Source organism: Atractosteus spatula, chromosome 27 (genome assembly GCF_055471065.1).
Source record: "Atractosteus spatula isolate fAtrSpa1 chromosome 27, fAtrSpa1.hap1, whole genome shotgun sequence".
NCBI classification, from domain to species: domain Eukaryota; kingdom Metazoa; phylum Chordata; class Actinopteri; order Semionotiformes; family Lepisosteidae; genus Atractosteus; species Atractosteus spatula.
The window spans coordinates 1781148-1803166 of NC_142732.1; the positions used below are offsets into that span (position 1 = coordinate 1781148).

Sequence of the window (22019 nt, forward strand, 5' to 3'; positions counted from 1 at the left end):
GTTTTGTCCAGTGGGGAGTAAGGTGCTTCACCTGAGTAAATTAGAACCACCTTGTGTAACAGGGCTGAGGGCACTTGAGCAGGTCACGATTGGAGGAGTGATGTCAACCCTTTGAAATGTAGACAGTGTAGAACTAGAGACAGTGGCGGACCTAGGCGTTTAGTGGAACGGAGATTGCCGCTGTCTACAGGGCGGCGCTGTGGTCAGAGCCTGCTAGCAATAGCGACTGAGTCCTGGCAGAGAGAGCAGAGCTGCGCTTGTGACACTTGCACACACGTGTTGAACAGCAACTTCCAGTGAGAGAAGCACCGGGGATAAAACACAAGCGATGTTTTAGAATAAGTTGCTTCATTTTGATGGCAGTTACGTCAGTGAAAAAGAACGTCAGGCTTTCCCAGTCCCATCTTGTCAATGCACTTTAAGAAGCACTCAAAGTAAATGTGTGGTGGCGATTTTCTCTCTCTTCCTTTCAGCTCCATCTATTCACTTTTAAAGCAATGGCTGGGGACTCCCCTGGGAAGGTGAATTACTCACGCTCGCATTACTCTCTATTCCCGCTGCCACCTGCCGTCCCAGACTTGTGGGCAGGCAGCTGTGAGCCTCACAGGCTGGAGTCAACCTGCTCGTAAGGAACAAGGTTGGCTCGATCAAAGGCCACGTGCCTGAACTTGCCCCCAGTGTGTTTGTGGTACAATGAGGCTCTTGGGGCTGCCAATTGACCTTTCCGCTGCCTGAAAAACAATCATCTTTTGAACACATCTTTAGCAAATTCTGCAAAGTGCACACCCCACTTGAGAAATCTGCAAGGTAATTCTGCTCCTGTAGAGTGGATTGTCAGAACCACTTACTGTACACTAAGTTGCCTTGTTCTGACTGGTCTGCAGGTGTATCTGCACTCCTGTACTCCATGTCACAAAACAAGACTGTTACATCAGCAGGTTTCACCACAGTGATCTTTTATCAAGGCAACACCTATTGATTAGATCTTAAATATGTTTTTTGCATCAAAGAATTTCAGCCTTTTAAGCTTCAGCTCACCAGAAATCCATCCACCAATCTTCTAATCATTTCTTTCAATTCAGCAACGAGGGGGAGCCAAAGCCTATCCTGGCAAGCAAGGGGCACAAGGCAGGGTACTGGACAGGACACCAGTCCATCTCAGGGCACACACAGACACACAAACTCACACCAGGGCCAATTTTCTCAGAAGCGAATTAACCTACCACCTGGAGGAAACCCAGGTGGAACACAGGAAGAACATGCACAGTCCAAGCAGAGGGCACCCCAAGTCTAATGTCTGCACCATGATGCTGCTCCATACTTCACATTACGTTAATAACAATATTTACACCTACAGTATCACAAGAAAAAAAATATTTCAAAGCTATTTCCTTTCTGTAGATCTAGATAAGCTCAGTCTAGCTTGTCTAAGGACTGGACTGGCATGACTGGCTCTCCATCCCCTGGAAACCCCTTTCCAATAACATCAATTTTGCAGGACTAAGTGCCCTGCCAGATGCAGGGAGGCTGTGTACTGAATGCATGCCATAAACCTTTAGTGGGGCATGCTGGGCACAGCAATGTTTTATTTATGACTTGTTAGTGCTTTGGGAGTGCAGCAGCGAAGTCAGCCTTCCCCAGACACGCATTCATTAATAAGCTGCCTCGCGAGATGACCTGTGACCCCAGGGATGCCAGCTGTTAATTGCAATCAGACTGTTGCTGCCAGAGGACTGGGTGAGCCTGACAGTCTGAAGCGATGGCCCAGGTTGTTTCAGCTTTCTCCCTCGGAAGCTTCTGTTCACTGTAAGTCCACATGCAACCCGATCGCCCCTGAGTCACGCCTCTTGGGTTGTAGAGCTGGCAGCGAATGTGTTTGTGAAAGTTTCTCAGTGCTGCGGTAAGGCCCTATTGCTCTCCTGCACTTGGGCTAGCAAGCTAACAATGGATTTGTATTCCTCCAGTTATACTACTCTCAACTTTTCCATGCATGATTCAGTCTTTCATCTCACACACACCTCCGACATTCAAGGATGGAACTGAGATGCTTGTGCAATCAGTTCCAATATGTTTAAGCGCCGGGTCCTGGAAGAGTCGTCTGCATGCACGGCGTGGCAAGGGGCTTATATCATAATTGCCTGAAGTCGCCAAAGGTTCGCACGCAAGGTTCCACAGGCTCCACTGTTTCCATCTAAAGCTCCCGCTCACTTTTCTCTGTGACCCTTCAGTGCCATTTGAGCATCAAGGAAAGCCTGCTGGACCGTCTGTGCTCCCCCTATGTGTACTCACAGAGCTCACTCCATGACTAATGTCTGTAATTACCTCAAGCTGTGTTTACTGCCTCCTAATTCCTGTTCACTGGAGGGAGGCATACAGGAGTGATTAAATAAATATTAGCCAGTTACTGAGGTGGTGAGACACTGAACTTAGAAGGGTTTAAAAGCACTAGAGGAGAGCAGTTTGACTGATGTATCCAGACCCGTAAAATACATATGGAAACACTGCCCCTGGGCTTGTGGAGTCTTCATGTCCATACCTGTATCAAATTGTGCTGTATGTTTTAGGGTTTAATGCTTTTTTTTTTACTTTATCATCCACACAACAGTCTAAAACAGTCTAATGTGGGAGAGAGAAGAGATAATGTACTGATCATACCGGATCATTTTAAAAACATCTAATCTAAAGTTCCTTCATATTTTAAAATGCATATAGCAAGTTTACTGACACATTTAATGTTTAAGTATTTTATGACATTTTTCTTCTGCACTCATCTCCTCAAAAGACTTGGAATATGTTTCAGTGCCTCTTTAGTTGTATCTACCTCTGGTAGCAGAGTTACCTGGGAGTAGTTGTGTATACTGTACATAAGTGATGAACAAATCTAATTCATTAACTGAGGTATTACAGCAGTAAAAAGTGATTGTATGATTTCTCTAATTACATGTTTTCACAGGCCTCTGTATATAACCTTGGATAAGGGTGTCTGCTAAGAAACTTACTTCTAATTACGAAGTAGTACACAGTACTTTATACAAAAATATACATTACATATACATCCATTTCTGAAAATGCTAACATGTGTAGGGGAGAACTGGCTTTGAAACTCTTTCTGTTTCCACCACCATCCATTTTAATTTCCAGAAGGGCTGCAAAGTCTATCCCAGCAAGTGACAGGCGCAAGGTGAGACACACCCCAGACGGGACACCAGTCCATTGTGGGGCACCCACAGACACGCACACACTCACACCAGGAACAATTTTCCTAGAAGCCAATTAAGCTACCCGTGGGAGGGAACTGGAGCACCAGAAGAAACCCCAAAAAACATGGGAAGAATGTACAAACTTCACACAGACAGTACCCCGGGAACCCAACCCATTGTGCCACCGTGTGGTCCCTGTTTCAACCTTTGTCTGTGCATGTAAAGCGAGACACAAAGCTTCCTACCATGGACAGAGGGATGATGGCCTGTATGTCCCGTTGGACAACCGTCAGCTCTGTGACCACCTTCTCTGAATCTGGGGGTGGGTTCGAGCCCTGGTAGTCGATGTTCCAGTTGATGCGCCGGGTGACCGATTGGCTGGTGAAGTTCTCCATCTCAAAGTCCAGCTGCATGATCTCAATGTTGGAGGTTATGTCCCTGCAAAAAGACACGATAGCATCACCAGATGGCATCGTAATGACTAAGAACTCTAAATGTGCTCCAACTGAAGAACAAAAACCAATCAGGAAGTGCGGTGGACATTTTCCTTAATTGAAAACTGTGAGTGTGATTATATCTGTTAACATCAAATCGCTGATTAGAACAAGCTAAAATATGAAAATAAAAAAAAACTAAATATATAGTTCAATTTTTGGATGTAGCAATGAACGGTATAACAACTTGTCTCGATATTACCCCAGACAAAAACAAATACTTCATTCTTGAGGTAATAAAAATAATAAATCCAACCTTAACTTCAATCATTAATCCCACAAGCATTCCAGTGTGATTAATATGTCTTATAAAGAACACAGACCTTTTGCCAGCAGTCAGGCCTGAAGTGTGATCCAAGGTAAACAAAGCTCGAGGATAAAACCTGTGTTATCGGATTTATCTTGAAGCCTTTCCTCACAGCTCACTGTTTGATATCATGGATTGAATTCTGACAGGAATAAATGAATCCCCCCCCATTCTAGAACAGAGCTTTTTTTAATGTGATTACTACGGAATAAAATTTCCTTCTCATCCCTTCCATTTTCCTTTTGTTTTGTCGGCAGATTTCTAGATAACAGTTGCCTCTTTCCACCGTGTATAAACATGGCCCCGGTTTATAATCAATTCATTGGGTATTAATTCTTGAGATCCGACCTGTTCTATTCAAGGGAACTTTGATTTAAAAGTACAAAGCTGATGCGAATGGGAGCCTGTCTGCCGCAATCAAGAGCGAATTAGAGACTGCCAGTGAATGTTTCAGCTCATGAAAGTCCAGCAGTCAGCTAAAGCTATGATCTGCCAAGCCTTTGATTTTAAATTTTTGAAAAAGCTATCCACCCCAGGGTGCCACAGTTATTTTGTTTTGGCTTACACTGCAGGGTACCAAGTGATCTCATGGCAGTTTGCTCTATCTACTGCCTTTCTGTTTACATAACAGCATAAGAAGAATCCGTTCGGCTCCTCTAGCAAGTTTAACTGCTGAACGGATTGATCTGTTCCAATCTAGTCATTTCTTGAAATAAGTCGGGGTATCAGCTTTACAGCTGTGGTTGGGTAGCTTGTTTAAGCGTTTCTGTGAATAAATATATACAAAAGCATTTTACATTAATCACAATGAGGTTTAAACTTTCACTTAGTTTCCACTAGTCCCCCTGGTTAATGCCTCACTGTTAATAATAATAATTGCTTACACTTATAAAGCCCTTTTCTGGACACTCCACTCAAAGTGCTTTACAGGTAATGGGGACTCCCCTACACCACCACTACACTACACTACACCTTTCATCTTGAAGATTTAGATTGTGCTTTCTTTGTCAAGGATTATGAATACTTCCGATTCCCTTATACACATTTTTTTTTAATCAGTTCTTTTAACCTGTGAATGTAGGCCTTAGGAATTCAGTTACTGCTCTTTACTGGACCACTTACAGAGCAGCAATGTCTTTTTATCGTTCACTCAAATACAGGGACTGATTATCTGGACAAACTCAACAATCCTCTAAATAAATAAACGATATCACTTGTACAACTGCAACAGTCCTTCCACCTGATTGGGAATGCATCTTCTTGTTGTTTATTTTTTAATTGCTGCTGTACTTTATATTCAGTGGGATAAGCTGCTGAATTTCTCCAATTTGACTTTTACTTATAATATATCAGAGGAAAAACAGTTGCTGAAAAACTCCTTTGAATACCAAGAAACCTGCAGGGAATCCAATATCTCGTGCACCACAACTTGAAGACAGCTGGTGAAGAACTCCATTCTGGTTCTCCCCCACATAATTCCTAAATTGAGCCTGTCTACAAGCATAGCTAGTTAGCACAGGGCATAATCCAGGGAGACATGATGTAAAAAGCAAGTGGAACAACAGACAGATGCAACCAGAAAGCATTGGAATGTTAAAAAAAAACTGCAGAACCATACTTTCTCCCCTCAATGTAACGACTCCTCTGCACGCGATACTGCCATTTGCTTAAATACTTTTCACTCCTCCCACCCAACAAACAGCACCAAATACATCCCGGGAGCCCAGACTTTTCCACCTGGTAATACCCAACCACTGACATTAATGTCACCTACTGTATGTGGAGAAATGTGCCATGAGTGAGGTGCTCTACCCCATTTTCTCAAGTCCACTCAGCTGTACAAACAGCAACCCGCACTGCTGGGGTAATATCCTAGGGGGTATGACATGGCACAAGTAATCTTAACACTCACAACAAGAGGGCAGTTAACCATGACACCCCACGTCTTATGAAAGCACTTCCTCTGCACAGTAAGGACAGGACATTAAAAATTAAACAGCATGTTACCTAATTCTAGGAGACCACATTCCTCAATACAAAAATGTTTGGTTATTGGGGTTTTTCAGTCCAGAGTGGTAGAGCTCTAAGTGCTAGCGAACCAATAAAATACTAAATGTCCTTTGGAAATCTAACATTTCAATAAACAATCAATGCCCAGTCTTGCTGTGCTCCTTGGAATAGATCATGTTAGACATTAAATTAATAAATTTGAATTTACATGTATTAAAAAAAGTTTCAAAACCTGCTAGCATCTAAATTATGCAATCTCAGCCGAAGATACAGTCATAAATGTCCCTCTTATGTTTCTTATTACCATCAGGAAAAGAGAAGGCACCTAATTTCTAATTAATCTAATTAATTAAATGCATGAGGTGAGCTCCTGCATTAAGTGACACAGTATGTAGATAACAGTGAGTAGGGATAATATATCTCAAGTGCGCTTATAAAACATTGTGGTGAACTTGGCAACAAGGGCTTCTTACAGGGTCCTAATGATTTTTTTCCAGAAGAAGAAAATTATTCCAAGTGAAAAATCACTAAAGTTATTAACTGAGAAATCGTTTCTAATCAGGTCCAATATATTTCTGGGCGGTCTTCTATGTGAAAGTGTTTTAAAACAGTTAATATTGTTATAATTAGTGGTTGACTGGCGAAAATCAATTCCACGCACAATGCACCTGGGAGGTTTGTTGGACCGCTGTGTCCAATCAGTTAATAAATGTTCACTTAATTGGAGTGGCTTCAAAATGTGCTGCATTCACAGCATACTGGGGAATAAGCACTTGCAATTATAGACGCAAGCATAAAAAAAACAGTTCTGCAAAAAACACTGTTAAAAGATGTTGCCAATAGTCTCACTGTTCACAGACTTCTTAAAGTACAGTAGATGCATTCAGTAATACAACTATTGTAACTCTACAAAATGCATTTTAGATTTATCTATAAATACCATATAATCATCCATCCATTTTCTAACAGCTTCTCCCAGTTCAGGGTCATGGGAGAGCTGGAACCTGTCCTGGCACACACAGACACAAACATACACGCAGTCACACCAGGGCCAACTTTCCCAGAAGCCAATGAACCTATCTGTACTGTATGTTTTTTTGACTAGTGGAGGAACCCGATGCACCCACATGCACGATGCTCCCGAACACGGGGAGAACATACAAAGTTCATGAAAATTGCAACAGAGGGCTGGAATGGGGGGCCCCAGCATCGCAAGGCAGCAATTCTAACCACTGTGCCGATTAAATGCAACACAAAAAATAAAGTATTGATACCAGAGGAAAGAGGCCAAGCTGTCATAAAAGGTACAGTCGTGCTGATGGAGCACAGACTCTTTTAGCAGGGTCTCTTGTTAGTCTTTGGAGAGAATGAAACAAGGAAAGAATTCTGGTGACAATACTGCTAAACCAAATTTAAGAATAAGCAGGTATTCAAAGTAAAATCAGGCAGGCACAAGAAGCTAGGAGTGACAGACACTGGGGGTAGGGAGTTAAAGCAGAGGGTAAAGAGGCAGCTGGAAATTAGCATTTAAAAAGGGAGAGGGGACACATCAGCTATAGAGGGAGTCGTGCACTTTACCGGGAAGCACCGAGAGCCACATTAAAAGAGGAATGGAAACGGTCTGCTGTTTAAATTAACCTGCAAGGGCTCTGTCGTATTTACATGACAAAATATCCCCAGCTACCTCCTATACTGTCAATCTGCCTTCAGCCCACAAAATTGGATTTTGTGTCTGCCTAGATAGGCCGTGGGTCTGGAGCTCTCCTGTCACATTTGCAGAAATAAGTTTGTACAGGAAGAGGGATAACCCAGGAACTTTCTTGTCAGCTCTCATTACAAATAACCAAACTATCACACACCTTCTTTTGGAATTTGTGCACAAATATTAGCTTAGCACAGGATGACTTAGCGGGATTCTGAAAAGAAAGCTTGAACCTGAATCGGAAAGCTCTCTTCTCCTGTGTACAATTGGTGGACCTTAATGGAAAAACATTAGCTGGGGCCTGTACACAATGGAAGTTCACAGCATAGCTCTCACAAAAATGGAATTCACTAGCGAAGCTTTATGAATACCGTTTTATTGTACGGTGTAAGTACTACCTCTTATAAAATACTTGTATTTCAATAACACATCAAAACAAACATTGACAAATGGAATTTGAAGAATGAGGGGCCAATGTTGTATTTTTTTTTTTTACAATTGTGTGCTCAAAGAATTGACCTTGGTAGTAAGAAATATTATATTAAGCAGGTATAAGTAAGGATTCCCACAACTATTGTTATGCCTTGCTTCATGTTGGAATTTGACAGAATAAATTGCCTCAAAGGCAGTCTCAGGTCTAATGCATTTTTAAACCATGTCAAAGAAAACATATGGAAGGAGAAGAGCTGCAGCAAAATGTGTAATTGCAGGGAATACAAAGAAAGTCAACCCCATGTTTCTGTGTTAGGGTACGTTTTTGTTTATGCTGTTTCATTCCTCCAGTGGAATTTATATTGAAGAGCTTACAACACTGAGCCACCGAAAAGGTTTACTCAGCAAAGGGAAGAAGCATGAATTGCCACTTCCCTTTGCTGATTAAACTAGAAGAGGCCAGAAACCTTTCTTCTAGCTGATATCTTTTCCGGTTTGGCTTAGTTCTCAAGATCTGCATTGTAGAAACAGGTGACAGTCCACTGCCAATTAGTGCTTCCACCTCTGTGAAGTTACTGTACATGTCTGTTCCATTCAACCTTCTAATTAATTATAAATGTTCTTCAGTGAAAAGAGGACTCCTTGATTTCCTCAGCTGGTCTGTTTTTGTAATGAAGTAATGAAAATTTGACTGGTGGTTTATATCAGTCAACAAATCAATCAGATCAAACTGTCTATTTAACTAGCTAATTAATATTTGAAACAAACACTCTGCTCACATCAGCATCTTCAGGCTGCTATACTGTATGCCTAAAACGTAAAATTGCTTTGCCATCTAAAATAAACCTTTTCAACTGGTTGAGAATGTGTTAAACTTTCTTCTTCTTTCCTGTTACAAAAAATGTAATCACAATAAGTTTTTGTCTCGCTATAGTACTTAAAACAAGGGCCTTATTTCCTTGATGGTGGTAGTTTGGCTTGATTTCAATCAATTTGGCTTGATTTCTGTCAATTTCTGACAATGATGCAGGTATTACAGAGGATGTAATACACAAAGGGAAAGGGTTTTAAGCTCTAGGCAAGATAGAAACAGAAAACTCAATGAGGGAGAATTGCTTTCTAATGGTATATCAAAACCAGACAATACAAGACTCTTAGCAAAGGAGAGAAAGAAAACAGCTTGAGTTAATTTCATAAAATGTTGTTTACATGCTAGAGGCTTTTCAATACTAAAAAAAGAGTCATGTGCTAAAATGTTTGCTTTCAAAAAGAAATGGTATGAGTGTGGTCAGAACCCAGAGAAAGTTCTCTAAGAGCAACACTGTATTAACCAAATGCTTCAAAAGTTAGATTAGCAGGGAGTTCATACACTGCAGGCTTATTGACTGTCTAGAGGCAGGCAGCCATGCTGTGTTCTATGAGTAGAGGAAAGAGAATCAATGTAGCAATTTCCTCTTTCCTTTTAGCCCTAAGAGCCGAAACGTATACTTTTTTCCCCAGCTCTGATGCAATCTTTATTTGATTTCCAGCTTCCATTGAGTAACCTCTGTCTGTCACTGATATTCTTTCTACATATGTTGAGATCAATAGGGTCACAACGGAGTCACACCAGTGTCCCCAGTGAGCCATGTTTTAAACACGTACTACAGTACGTGGTGTTTGATGTCCTATTTGTCACCAATATAGAACTTTGGGTTTCTTTTTCAACACAACAGAATCTGCATTTTGGTCTTTACTGCATGTATAATTTATGGACAAAAAAATGGAACCCCAAAGTAAAACTACTCAACAGAGTTGAGCCACCATGTGCAGCCAGTACAGCCCATATGAGTCTGGAATTCTGCTGCAGGAATGTGACACCATTCTTCCATGAGACAGTCATTCAACTCTTGCCTGGTTGATCGAAGTGGACAAAGCTGCCTTAAGTGTCAATCTCCAATATCCCATAAATGCTCTTTGGCACTGAATCTCCTGCCGAATGCACCCCAAGAATCGTCCTTCTTCTCTTGCAGTCATGCTGGCCGTAGATACAGATGACCGGAATGTCTGTCATTTTTATAAGTGACCCTAACATTGCTGGGATGTTATCTACTTAATGAAGGCATAAGCCAGACCTGTGTGAAAGCCCTTCGTTTCAATGCATTTATTTAACCAAGTTTTTGACAATCACCTGTATATGAATCGTAGGAGAATTCTGTGTTTCTCACAATCAGCATCTTTATGGGGAAAAATAAACTACAGTTTGCATTATCTTGCTGATTCAAATACCATTTAATTTTAAAGATCTAACATTTCACAAAAAATTATAAATATTTTCCAGTGTAATTAAAATAATTTGGCAACAATTTTCAGAAAAAGCTTTTATGCTGCCTCTCATACCTGGCACAAAGCAGCTGTTTCACTGTCAAACAAGAGGAATCAATCCAGTCACAAAGGATGCTCTGAGTATAAGAACTATTTTATGTTAATAACTACAGCTTTCCTAAGTTGTACTTTATTAAAGAAAACCCAGACAGCTTCATATGATGAAAGGGGAAGTGCTTACAGAACCCAAAATAATAGTTTCTTGAGACGCCAACGCATTTTAGGATTTACACGTAGGATACCAAAACAGCATATGGGCTGCTGAAACACAAATTGAAGTGACAGTTTCCATGCTCAGGCTATCTAGATAAAAATATACTTGGATGAAACTTTAAAAAAATAATTCTGCCATTCAATGGCAGTGTGGAATAACAGTAGATAAGTCTTAGCCATTCAACTGAAAACACCCTCAGAAACAAAGGTGAATAGTTTTAGATTACAGCTCACATACACACATAAAAATAAAATGAAGTTTGGTGAAGATGATTTGACACAGCTATGTTCTAATATACATAGAGAGAAAGTAAGAGACTGAGATCGAGATGGACATGTTTTATTCAGGTAACATCACTGTTCTTGCTCAGTCTCCAGAAGGGCTTGTGTCTCTTTTATCTTTCCAAGTCTCTATTTAACAGTGGGGAGGCTTTAGTGGAGTCTGACAGCCGAACCCACACTGTGAAGGAAAGCTGAAAAAACCTAAAAAACGAAAAAGATTCCCCCCCAGTTGTTGAGTATTAATGAGGATTTCAGTCTTCAGAAGTCAACAGGCCCTGGTCCTCGCAGTCTCTGGCTCCCAGCTCAAAAGCAGTGTCACCATATGAGAAATTCATTTTGCAATTTGCTTTTGGAACATGGGGCAGACCGGAAAAAGGGGAATGAACTGGCTCCTGTGTTTCATTAAGGCAGGTAACATGGCTCTGTGCGGCTGCAGGTATTTTCTGAGGTTTCAAATGTGTCTCTTTGTACAAGGATCCCTTAACTGTGTTCAGTTGCTGTTCCCTGCTGCACAGAAGTGATGGGGTATGAATGGGGCTGCAGAATAAATAAAATATTACAGGCGGCTACATGGACTAAGGGCTCCAGCTGCTCACGATGAAACCAGAGGGTTATTTCTTCACACAGGACTTTCCTCCCTCTAGTGTCATTTCTCATTCGCCACTGTAGGCACGGTTCTGCTGCCGCCACTATACATTTCAGTCAGAGATCCCTTAGAACGAGCAGTCATGCCAACTAGTCTCCATGGCAATATGCAGAAGGTTTTCAAAAGAAGGCTGTTCTTCCTTTCTGAAATGTATACACTGTACACCTTCTTTGCCTTGATACACAACTATGGATAGTGCTCACCCTTGTTGTTTAACATCGCCAGCAAAGATTGCGTGTGGTGCTGGTCGTCCTTTTGTTAAAACAACTGTGTCTGAGGTGTACTAGTAAGGTTTTGTACTCGTAAAATGGGATCCCTGGGTGGGGTGGCACAATCTTTCCCTTTCCTGAGTTAAAAGGGTGAGTAACATAGTCTGTTTGCCCAGGAACACAACTGTTTTTTTAAATGACCAAGAGATGGTGAGCAGCCCAGCAATATTGTATGTAATACATCACTTACCCCATTGCAACACCCTTCCTTTTGACAACCTCAATGGTAGCTATGGAGTGCTTGGCACCTGTGAGAACCTCCGATTTGAAGGACCACTGCTCGTTCTTGGCCTTGGTCTGCAGCAGGTTCACCCCTTTCTTAGCCTTCACCCTGGAAAAGAAACAGATGGGCAGTGAGCTGATGGCGCTGGTCAGCTCTTACTGGTAGATGACTCAAAGACAAGTCCCCCTGTCTCCTGACACATTATTTAGCTCATTCACCCCTTTTTCCCATAAAGAATGGACGAGAAATAAATATAGCTACATGCCTGACTTGCAAGCTACTCTGACTGGTTTTCAGCAAGTCAATTAAAAATGAGAAAGCTGCAGTCAGAAACACATGATGGCATGCAAATAGTGGAGCCAGCTGCAGACTCCAGGAGTGCAGCATTGAGATTGCCTCTTGCTTCAGGCTGAAAGGATGAAGATTGTACTGAACAGCAAAGATAGCAAATAAGATAGGCAAGGAGTAATACAGCACATTAACTGTATTACACTCTACATACTGATATTATTATAAGTAGACTCCCTCTGAGAAATACCTATACAGTACATATAGGTCCCCTCTGGGCACATTATGGACTAATTGTCCACTTATTTTAAATTAAATATGGAAACTAAATAAGGAAATAAGGTCCATATTACAGATGCGTAGATTGTGCTGTGGGGAGTGCCCTTTCTTTCCTTAAAGACAGAAATGCTCCTTCCAGAAACATTCAAAAAGAGCTTCATGAGCTCCGTAACCAGCATATAAAACATGTCAAAATCATCCCAGGTCCTCACCATGTTGTAAGGGCAGGGGAAAAACTCTGACACCCACAAAGCACAAATCTGTCTTGGATTGTGAAGCAGGCGAGGAAAAATAAGAGAAGTGAGATTGAAATATCAGTCTCCTGGTAGAACGCACGTTTGTAAACAGGATCAGTGCACCTTTGGAGACCAGAAAATCTCTGGCTGCCATTTAAAATTGGATCCAGTAACCTATTTTGAAACAGCCTGTGCTGGTAGCAGCAGAACAATCTTACATAAAAGAGTCATTAGTTTGTCTATGTTAATCCTCTAGAAAGAGACAGTGAGCTGTGCAATGGTGGTTAACCTGCAATACAATTAACCATGACCAATGCCACAAAAGAAGCACTTAGTCATAGCTACATGAATGGGACTTTCATACACAGACTCAGGATGAGTGCCAGAGTCTTCCAGTAGAATTTTTTTTTTATAAATCCTTTCCTGCAGCATTCTATCCACCTCAGCAAATGTCTTCTAAAATGTATATTTGTTCTGTTTTCCCTCAGGATTTTTATAGGGAAATACCTAAAAAGTATATAAAATGAAAAAAACAGTCACAAAAATTAGAGAGAAAAGGCCAATCACATCTGAACTGAGACACAAAAACGAAACCTTAAGTAACTTGCTAGTAGTAATGTCATAAAACCATTAACTTCCAGAAGAATGTGTATTTTCTAGGTTAATGCAGAGCTATTGAGGCATAAGGCAAAGACATTTAAATATTACAATACAAGTTGCAATATTGTACATAAGGTTAAATGACTCCCCTTCCCTTATGCAAAATATCTGCATGTCCTATATACACAAGTTCTAATACTGTGGGTTTGTTTTTCAACTGTAAGGAGGCATGATAAATAAAAAGGAGATACAGACAGTCTTGCCTCCAGACTGACTGCTGTTATTGTCTCCTGATTCTGTGGTTGAGAGACAGGAGATGTGACAATTTCACTTGGACATATACTCTGCTATCAGTCATGGGGAGATCTATATATAGTAACTTTAACTTCAGGACACACTTCCTTTTTATTGTTTCCCAGGAGCAACTATGACATTAGGTTATAAGGAACAGTGACACTGCCTGAAAACTCGAAGAAAAATCTTTCAATGTTATCTGAATGGAAAACTTAAATAGGAGACCAAGCACACTGTAATCTTAATAGATGTCACAAAAATGCGCCTTTGTTATATATGCCAAATAGCATATAGACTTCTATCTTGCACATGAAAATGATTTGATAGAATGTGGTAGGGCACTAAGTAGTTTTATAGGCACTCTTCAGTTGAGTGCACCCCATCGGCCAATATGCCACACTTTCAAACTGGTCCACTGACTGGGAAAATCTTCTCATTTCTGCCAGGACGAACAGCAGTATGACACAAATCTCACTACACTACCATCCGACTAGAATACTGCTGTTGCAGCTGGTTGACCAAGGTTTTCCATCATACCATCTGTAATAACGTTGGAAGAGTACTGTCTTCCACTAGGTAGCTGCACATGGAACACAGTTGAAGGTTGTACAGTAGGTATTGTCTCTCTGGCTTCAGAGAAACAATTCAACAGCTACTGAGATAATGAGACAGAAATGTCTAATGGTACTGTACTTGAGTTACTGCACAAATATTTCCAAGGATGCACTTCAAAACAGGCAAAACAGGACATCAAAGAGTAACCAACCTTTCAGAGCCACACATTTCTTCTTTTGCCAGCACAAAAAGAAACAAGACAACCCAAATGCCCAAAGCATAGCACTTTGAAGGGCTTAACAAAATGCGCACTGCATTTATTTGACTCACACATCCTTCCAATAGGTGTTTTTTCTATCTTGATCAATGTAAATATTCCCTTTCTGGCTCTTAGTTGTTTTTCTGACTCACCTGCTGGAATCACTGCAGGTCTACTTTAAAGCCTAACCCTAACTGACGAACAAAGCCAGCCAGCAGCTTCCCCGTGGACAAAGCCCAGATAAGGTCTTATCTCACATCCCATGCTCTTATATCAAAAGAGACACTGACAAATGACACAGCATAGAGAATTTTTCCATACTAAACATCAGTGGGAAGAAAGCTATATCCATCTTCCCGACAGCCATCATAGTACCACCGCGTGGAAAATGCTTCCATGTTATTACGGGTGGTGGTTCAGTGGTCCACATCCTTTGATAAACACAGAAGCCCAGCTTCCTGCATGTTTGTCTGGCACAGATTAGGGAAACGGCCTTTAAAGGCCTCTGATCTTTGCCCAGGTTTTATACCCTGAACACTTTCAATTACGTTGCCTTGAATGGAAAATGTGGTGGCGGAGGTAGGGCTTAGAAATAGTGGACCCGTCACAACAAAGAGCACAAAAATACGTCACAGCAAAAACATTTACTTTTAATCACAGAAAGCTCAAGGGCTACTTTTTATAAACTGAATGACAATGGTTACAATATGGTTGAGACGTTAAATGCTATGCCTTAGATGGTTATTGACAACAGCTGGCCAATAGAAACAAGGCCTTCAAGAGCACTTTAGATCTTTAAAGGACCTCAGCTCCTTTAAGTCTTTCTTAAAAAAAAAAACAATCATGTGCGTACATACTGTACACATACACATTAAAAACATTTTTCAAACAAAACATAAAAAATGCTTGGATCCATTGAACACACACACACACACACACACACACACAAGTACAAAAAGCAAGTATAGGAGGGAGGTGATTTTAATGTGATTAAGACAAGAATGACCTATAAGAAGTGTCCCATTCCCCAGAGTGCAACAGGGAATAAGCAACCATCCTTAGTCAACGGAATGAGAAAGACCAGGAACCAGGAAGTGGAAATTTCCAGGTTGGCTGTCATCATCTGCTAACTAGCCTCTGTTACGTGCTGTACCAGAGTGAGATACTGTATGAGCAAAATAAAAGATTGACTGACAAGCCTTGTGGAGTGTTTTTATGCTTTTTTTTTTGGTTCCGCAAAATTTACAAGTATTCCTTTTGGCTTATGTGATGCCAGTAAGCAGCTTACTGTAGCTGCCTGGATATTTATAGGGAGGGGGCAGAAGAACTGGAGTTTGAGCTCAGAGAGAGCTGGGGTTTTGTTTGAAGTTTATTAGCAGTACATACAAATAAAAGAGCACTGTTTTTTGCCTTCTGGCTGTGTACAGTACATATTTCTTGAGACCCTCCTATAAAAAGCTCATTGTTAATGATACACTGCCCCAGGTGTGCCACTTTTGCTTTTCTCATAGGGGTTGAAGACACCATTTCTGGTGTAAAGAAAATGAACATTATTACCTTCTGCATGATTTTTTATGTGCCATGAGTGTCCCTCTCTTCAAAATTTGGAAAGTGAAACCCTTTCCAGCTATATAAAAAAACACTGGTTCCATCACTCCAGACTCATACAGTATGGGCAACTTATCTGGTATAGTTCTGCATTCCCAGCAAATTCCTATCTGTCCTAATGTATTATTTAAAGAGTAACTCATATTTGCTTCTGCCTTTTTGACCACTTATAGACTGCCTTAATGTAAACCTGAAGAGTGGTTTAACTTGAGTAAAATGCAATCTGCCCTGTATTTTGTCCAGAGCAGCACTTTTTACTAGTTTCTGTTTCTCTTCAGCAACTGCTGCATTTCAATCACTTGCTTGACTGAGCACAGTGTGTCACATACAGTACTGTACCATACGGAGAGAAAAACTACTGCATTTTAAAGAACTTTTTTGGATATTTTTACAGTTTATGGCTATAGGTATAGGTCACACACTCCTAACAAATAATTCTCCAGTGGGAATGCAGCACTAAATACTCAAGAAATCAACATTTGAATTCAAATGTCTGTTTTTTATCACCCATTTAACACAAAACCAGACTTGAAAGTAGCACATCCACAAAAAAAACACCATTCATTCGACTAACACTCACTTCCGAGCTGCTTTTTGACAAAGTTAATAATGATGCTTGTTATAGATGAAGGAGGATAAACACATCTCCAGTTTTAAGAGGAACCTTTATACATTGCCTTAGTCTACTTAGAGTACTATTGCTAGATAGTTTGTTGGCAAATAAGGATCAGGCACATTGGTTTTGTACAGGTACTGTATACAGTATGTGGATGATCAGTGGAGAAAATATACTGAAAATATACAGCGCAGATGGTGGCATTATACCAGACATCTGAGACCAAAATTAAAAGGATGGTGTCTAGCTTGTCAATGATTCTAAACAGTCAGACATCTCTGTTGAATTGGGACATTATAATAGCTATGAAAACAGATATTCAAACAGTAATGAAAGCCCACAACACAGGCCGTTGGAATATTCATCATTTCTGTCAGGCCTAAAAAAAGGCAGAACTTGACAGGTCCCAAGTCAGCTTTTTTTCCAGTGTTTGTAGGATTCTGTACAAGAGTCCATGGACTTGGTGAAAATGAGGAATACACCCAGCATTGTGAGCAGTTTTGAACAGCACTGAGCAACCTGTCTTTCCACAAATCAAACATAGTTAAGAATAAACAAACTGCAGTAACGTCTGCTTTCTCACAACTTTCCGAACGCAGATTTTTCCCCATATTTCATCGGGATGCTTAATGGAGTGTTTTAACAATCCATTTTACTTAACACCATCTATGAGTATTAACAGCAAAAGGTGTCAGGCTGCAGAGTGGATCGTTTTTTTTAAATTATGCAGAAATTGTAAATTGCACGTCCTGCATTAAAGCATCGTCTCAAGCACGCTGTTGATTACGCACGCAGGGGAAGAAAAAGGGATTTATGATTTTAGTTACAACATTACCTTTCACAAAATATTTAAGATGACAAGCACAGAGGATCCAATTTAATTTCAATTAAAGCTGGGCTCCTTTTGGCCCAGAAAACTTCACAGAAGGTCTTCTTTTTTTAACCTAATGATGTTTTGATATAAATCAAAGCAGTCAAGCACTTTATACTGCGGGCTATATATTACACAGATTAAAATGCGAACTCCCTTTCATATATCTTGCTGTGTACAAAGCCAGGAAAGGAACAAATAGTTAAAGCTTTAGAAATTAGCTTTTTTTTGGTTGAAATGTTTAATATCCTGGACACACATGGAAACTGGAATAAGTATTAATATACCAGGCAGGATATAAATATAACAATATGTAGGTATATTGTTATATACAGACAAAAGGTAAATGACCCTTGTCCTTGAGCACTTGCTTGTTAACTAAGCTTTCACGTTTTTTCTCCTTTTTCATTAGAGTGACTCACACACAAGCACTTTTTGGAGCCACTTCCAACAATCTTCCATACCAATCCCGAATAGATTTAGAAAGGCCGCTGTGGTGTGACTTGTTTTTGTGGATTGAGGCGGAATTGTAAACTGCCGCATTGCTAAAAATATCAACCCAGGCAGGAAACAATAAGACCCTTACCCCAGAGGCCCTTCTCTGGAGCCTGCCAGTTCTCCTGGAGAGTCGCACTCATTGAAAATTGGCGTGTGAGGTAGGGATCATCATTTCTTCTGGTCTCACAAAACCAAATAATTTCAAACAAAATGGAAAATCAAGTCGCAGTCAGAGTTTGAGTGCGATGACTGGAGAAGGGCTCTGCCTTGGTAAGTGGACATTTTCAAGTCACCCTCTTTGTGAAGTTCTTGAATGTTTATTTTTAAAACCTGATAATACAATCACACAAGAAGGTGCTGTTTTTTTTCTGACTGTTCTGCCATGCTTTTTAAAATCAAGAAATGGGATGAAACAAAGTGGAAGGCACTCTCAAACAAAGTAGGGTCACATGGGAAGTTCTAGCCCTGATTGCATTGTTGAAAGATGCAAGATGGAACCTCATTCTCTGAGGTTGCTTAGGTTTCCAGGGCTATAGAGCTTCACACCCTCCCTAGGATCAATCATAAAGCTGCAAGGCGGGGTTACAGCACTGGAAATATAATAAGAGGACCCGGTCTTTCCTCACTCTCGGGCTCAGCTGTAGCGAAGAGGCGAAAACACGAAAGAAATGACTGTCGAGCTGCTGGGGATTTTTAAAGGACATTCGAATGCAGACAGCACGTGAGGCTGGGCAGCCCAATTATAGTATTTTTCCCCCTAACAGCCCATGCCTTGAAGTTATCTTGTTAAAATGAATTCAACAGCCATTCAGGAATGGCGGGATGAAAACGCAGCCCAGGCGAGGCTGCAGCCTGGCCAGAGGAAAACAGCCCCTACCTTGTCGTGAAGTGGCAGGCGATACAGGCCATTATCCCCGCTCCAGCCCCGACTGCACTGAAGCAGAAGCTTGATTCTGAAGCACGCAAAGGAGCCGCTAAGAAAGCGTCCTCCGCACTGCAATTATTATAAGTAGTTTTCACATCACTGAGCCACGAGCAGAGGCCCTTGGGTGAGCCAAAACCTTTTGTGGATCCTGTCGAGGCAATCCGAAAGGCGCTCACCAATTTATGGGATGATGAGAGTGGAAAAGAGGGCTGCCAGCCAGGGCAGAGAACATGAAAAAACTGCAGCGTGGTCTCAGTTCGTAACATTATGTGCCAGCTTCACCGCGGCCGCAACAGGATCTCCTTTTATGCCTTTCATTTGGGTAGCCCTGTTTTACCTTTTAACCTCATCCCGGTACAGTGAGGAGATCTAGATGCGCAGTGCACACAGTTACAACGCACCTACTCTATATGGTTTTAGTTAGATTGTGATGCTTACCCATTCTGCCCAAGCAGGAAAGATCCTATCCTATCATCCTATGTCATCAATATTAGCCCAACAAGCATTATGATCTTAAAAGCACTCCTAGGCTTCTATGCGATATTGAAATTAGTTAACAAGCTTTTAATTTTAATACAGACAGGGGACGTGTCCATGGGTTATCCAAATCTAAGACTCTGATGGGTCATTTATACACATAACAATGTCTAGAACAGTTTAAACATGGTGACAAAGTAGCAAACAACAAAACTGCATAAATATCATACATACTGTACTGTGGCATTTCAGTGTAATCCTCGTGGAAAATGAAAATGAAACCAAGAATTTAGGATATCCTTTGCAGTTTTCAGGGGCAGTGGTGAGAATTTTCCCATTATATACTTCAGACTAACAATGTCACAGAGGATATTACAGAATCTACAAGCATCAGCATTCAAGCATGCCGGTATTCTACAGGGTCTGTGTGTTAGAAACAGAACTGTGGGGGCTTCATACAGTATGTATTTCAAAGAAAAGATAAAAGTCACAACAAAAGGTTCTGGGGTTGTCAGTGAGGCATCAGGTTTCAGCTCCTTACAAGACTTACAGAGGAGTCTCACTTTCAGAAAAATAGAGAAAGGGGAAAAACATGTGGCAAACAGCAGAGCAAAAAATCTATAGAAAAAAACTCTGTGCACAAGCTAATAGCACTCACCATGCTTCCATCTATTCCCTTTGATTAGACAGTCAATATTGATAACACTACACCACAGGGATTTATGACGTGTCTGATCCTAAACCCCAACACTGTGCAATTAGTCTGTGTTATTGTGATAGGACCAGGGCTCTCTGGGGAATAATCATTTACTGTATATTCTTTTTATTTTCATGTGTAACCAGCAAGTTTCTTCTGCTTGTTCATGCCTGCCCCCAGCACCCCAATCTTTCCACTCACTTTCCTTCCTGTCTTAAATCCCTCTTCTTCAAACTAAATCACATCACATGCACAGCTGTTCAATTACATTTTTACTAGGCACTGCCAGCAGCTATTCTACCTGATCAACCTTCAATTCTTTGAAATCAAAAAGGAAATGAAGACAATCACACACACAAAGCTTCTAACATGCCAGTCCATTCCCTTTCAGCAACTGATTGTGATCTGTGTCTATACTTGCCAGTACCATATCAACCCCCTGCAACCCATTCATGCTCTTTCTCCACTGAAGACCCTGCGGTCAAATGGAAGCAGCACAGTAAACCTACAGGACAAATTCTGCAGTGTGAGAAATATTATTAGGTAAAGCAGCAAGAGAAATCTTGGCCAAGGTTTTTTTAACCTCAACAGCCACTGTCCTGTAAAATTTTATACATATTTTTATTTCATCATGAGGCAAAATAATGATAATTGTAACCAAAGTAGCCCAATATTGAAGTCTGGATGCCCACATTCTAAACTGGCACATTAGAGAGGCAGTAGTACAGGATGTGAATAAGTGCAGAACAATAGTATAGTAGAGTTGTCACACTGCTTGGATAAATGATGATCTGCCCAGCCCACATATATCAAACATCTGGACGTTTGCTCTCACACATTAGATAAATCTATGGCAGGCTCTTCTTCTTTTAAACTGTCTATTTCTATTAGGAAGGTGTAGATCTTACTGGCTAAAAACTGAAAACAAAAAGAAGAAAGGTTCAGGACCAGGGATTAGAGCCTGTTGAAATGTTTTACAATCCAGGATTGTTCAATTAATTGTATTCAGGTTGTGGAGGTACTGATCTTGTTGCAGCAATTTGTAGCAATAGACCCTAATCATGCAGTCTTCACTAGTGATTAATTCAGAAATATCTGACATTTAATAAAAAGCAACCTATAATTTGATAGCAGAGGCTATAACAGGTAAGGCATTAATTTCTGAGATGTTGTGATAAACCAGAAAATTACTGCCCCTGTACATGTCCTCATCTGTGTTCACCGGCCACTTGGATCTGTTTTCTTTCTTTATCTGAACAATGTCCTCAAAGTGTTTGATCAAAATGACTCTAGTGAGGGAAGACATTGGGATCTGGTGTCATAAATGATTTTTTTCTAGTTTTAAGAGTATAACTAAAGGAAAAATGTAAAATTAAGACTACCATCTATGACAGTGGTTCCCAATCCTGGTCCTGCTGACCCACACACCTGTTGGATTGTGATATTTTCCCTAATAACGGTGTGTGTATTTTTAGTTTCCATTACCTTTCATTGGAGGTTTTGCTGTCCTTATCAAGCTTTTCTTTCTGATTTTATGTGTTTATTTTTTAAACTTCCTTTCCAAAGCCATATGTCCCACACAGACGGATGCATTCAGCTTGGCAATATGGGACCACAGCCCCAGGTATTTCGACACATCAGCACTTACTGGAGTCTGGCCTCTCAAAATGTGCA

General features: G+C 40.7%; 1 protein-coding gene across 1 annotated transcript in view; it reads right to left on the bottom strand.

Annotated features, from left to right (window-relative positions):
• tmem132e (transmembrane protein 132E) overlaps positions 1 to 22019 on the bottom strand; it is a 70631-nt gene that overhangs the window by 22975 nt on the left and 25637 nt on the right. The window contains exons 3-4 of the mRNA XM_088907214.1: positions 12110 to 12250; positions 3446 to 3638 (exon numbers count right to left, since the gene is read on the bottom strand). Of these exons, the coding sequence (XP_088763340.1) occupies positions 3446 to 3638; positions 12110 to 12250 (334 nt within the window). The remainder of the gene's footprint in view (positions 1 to 3445; positions 3639 to 12109; positions 12251 to 22019) is intronic.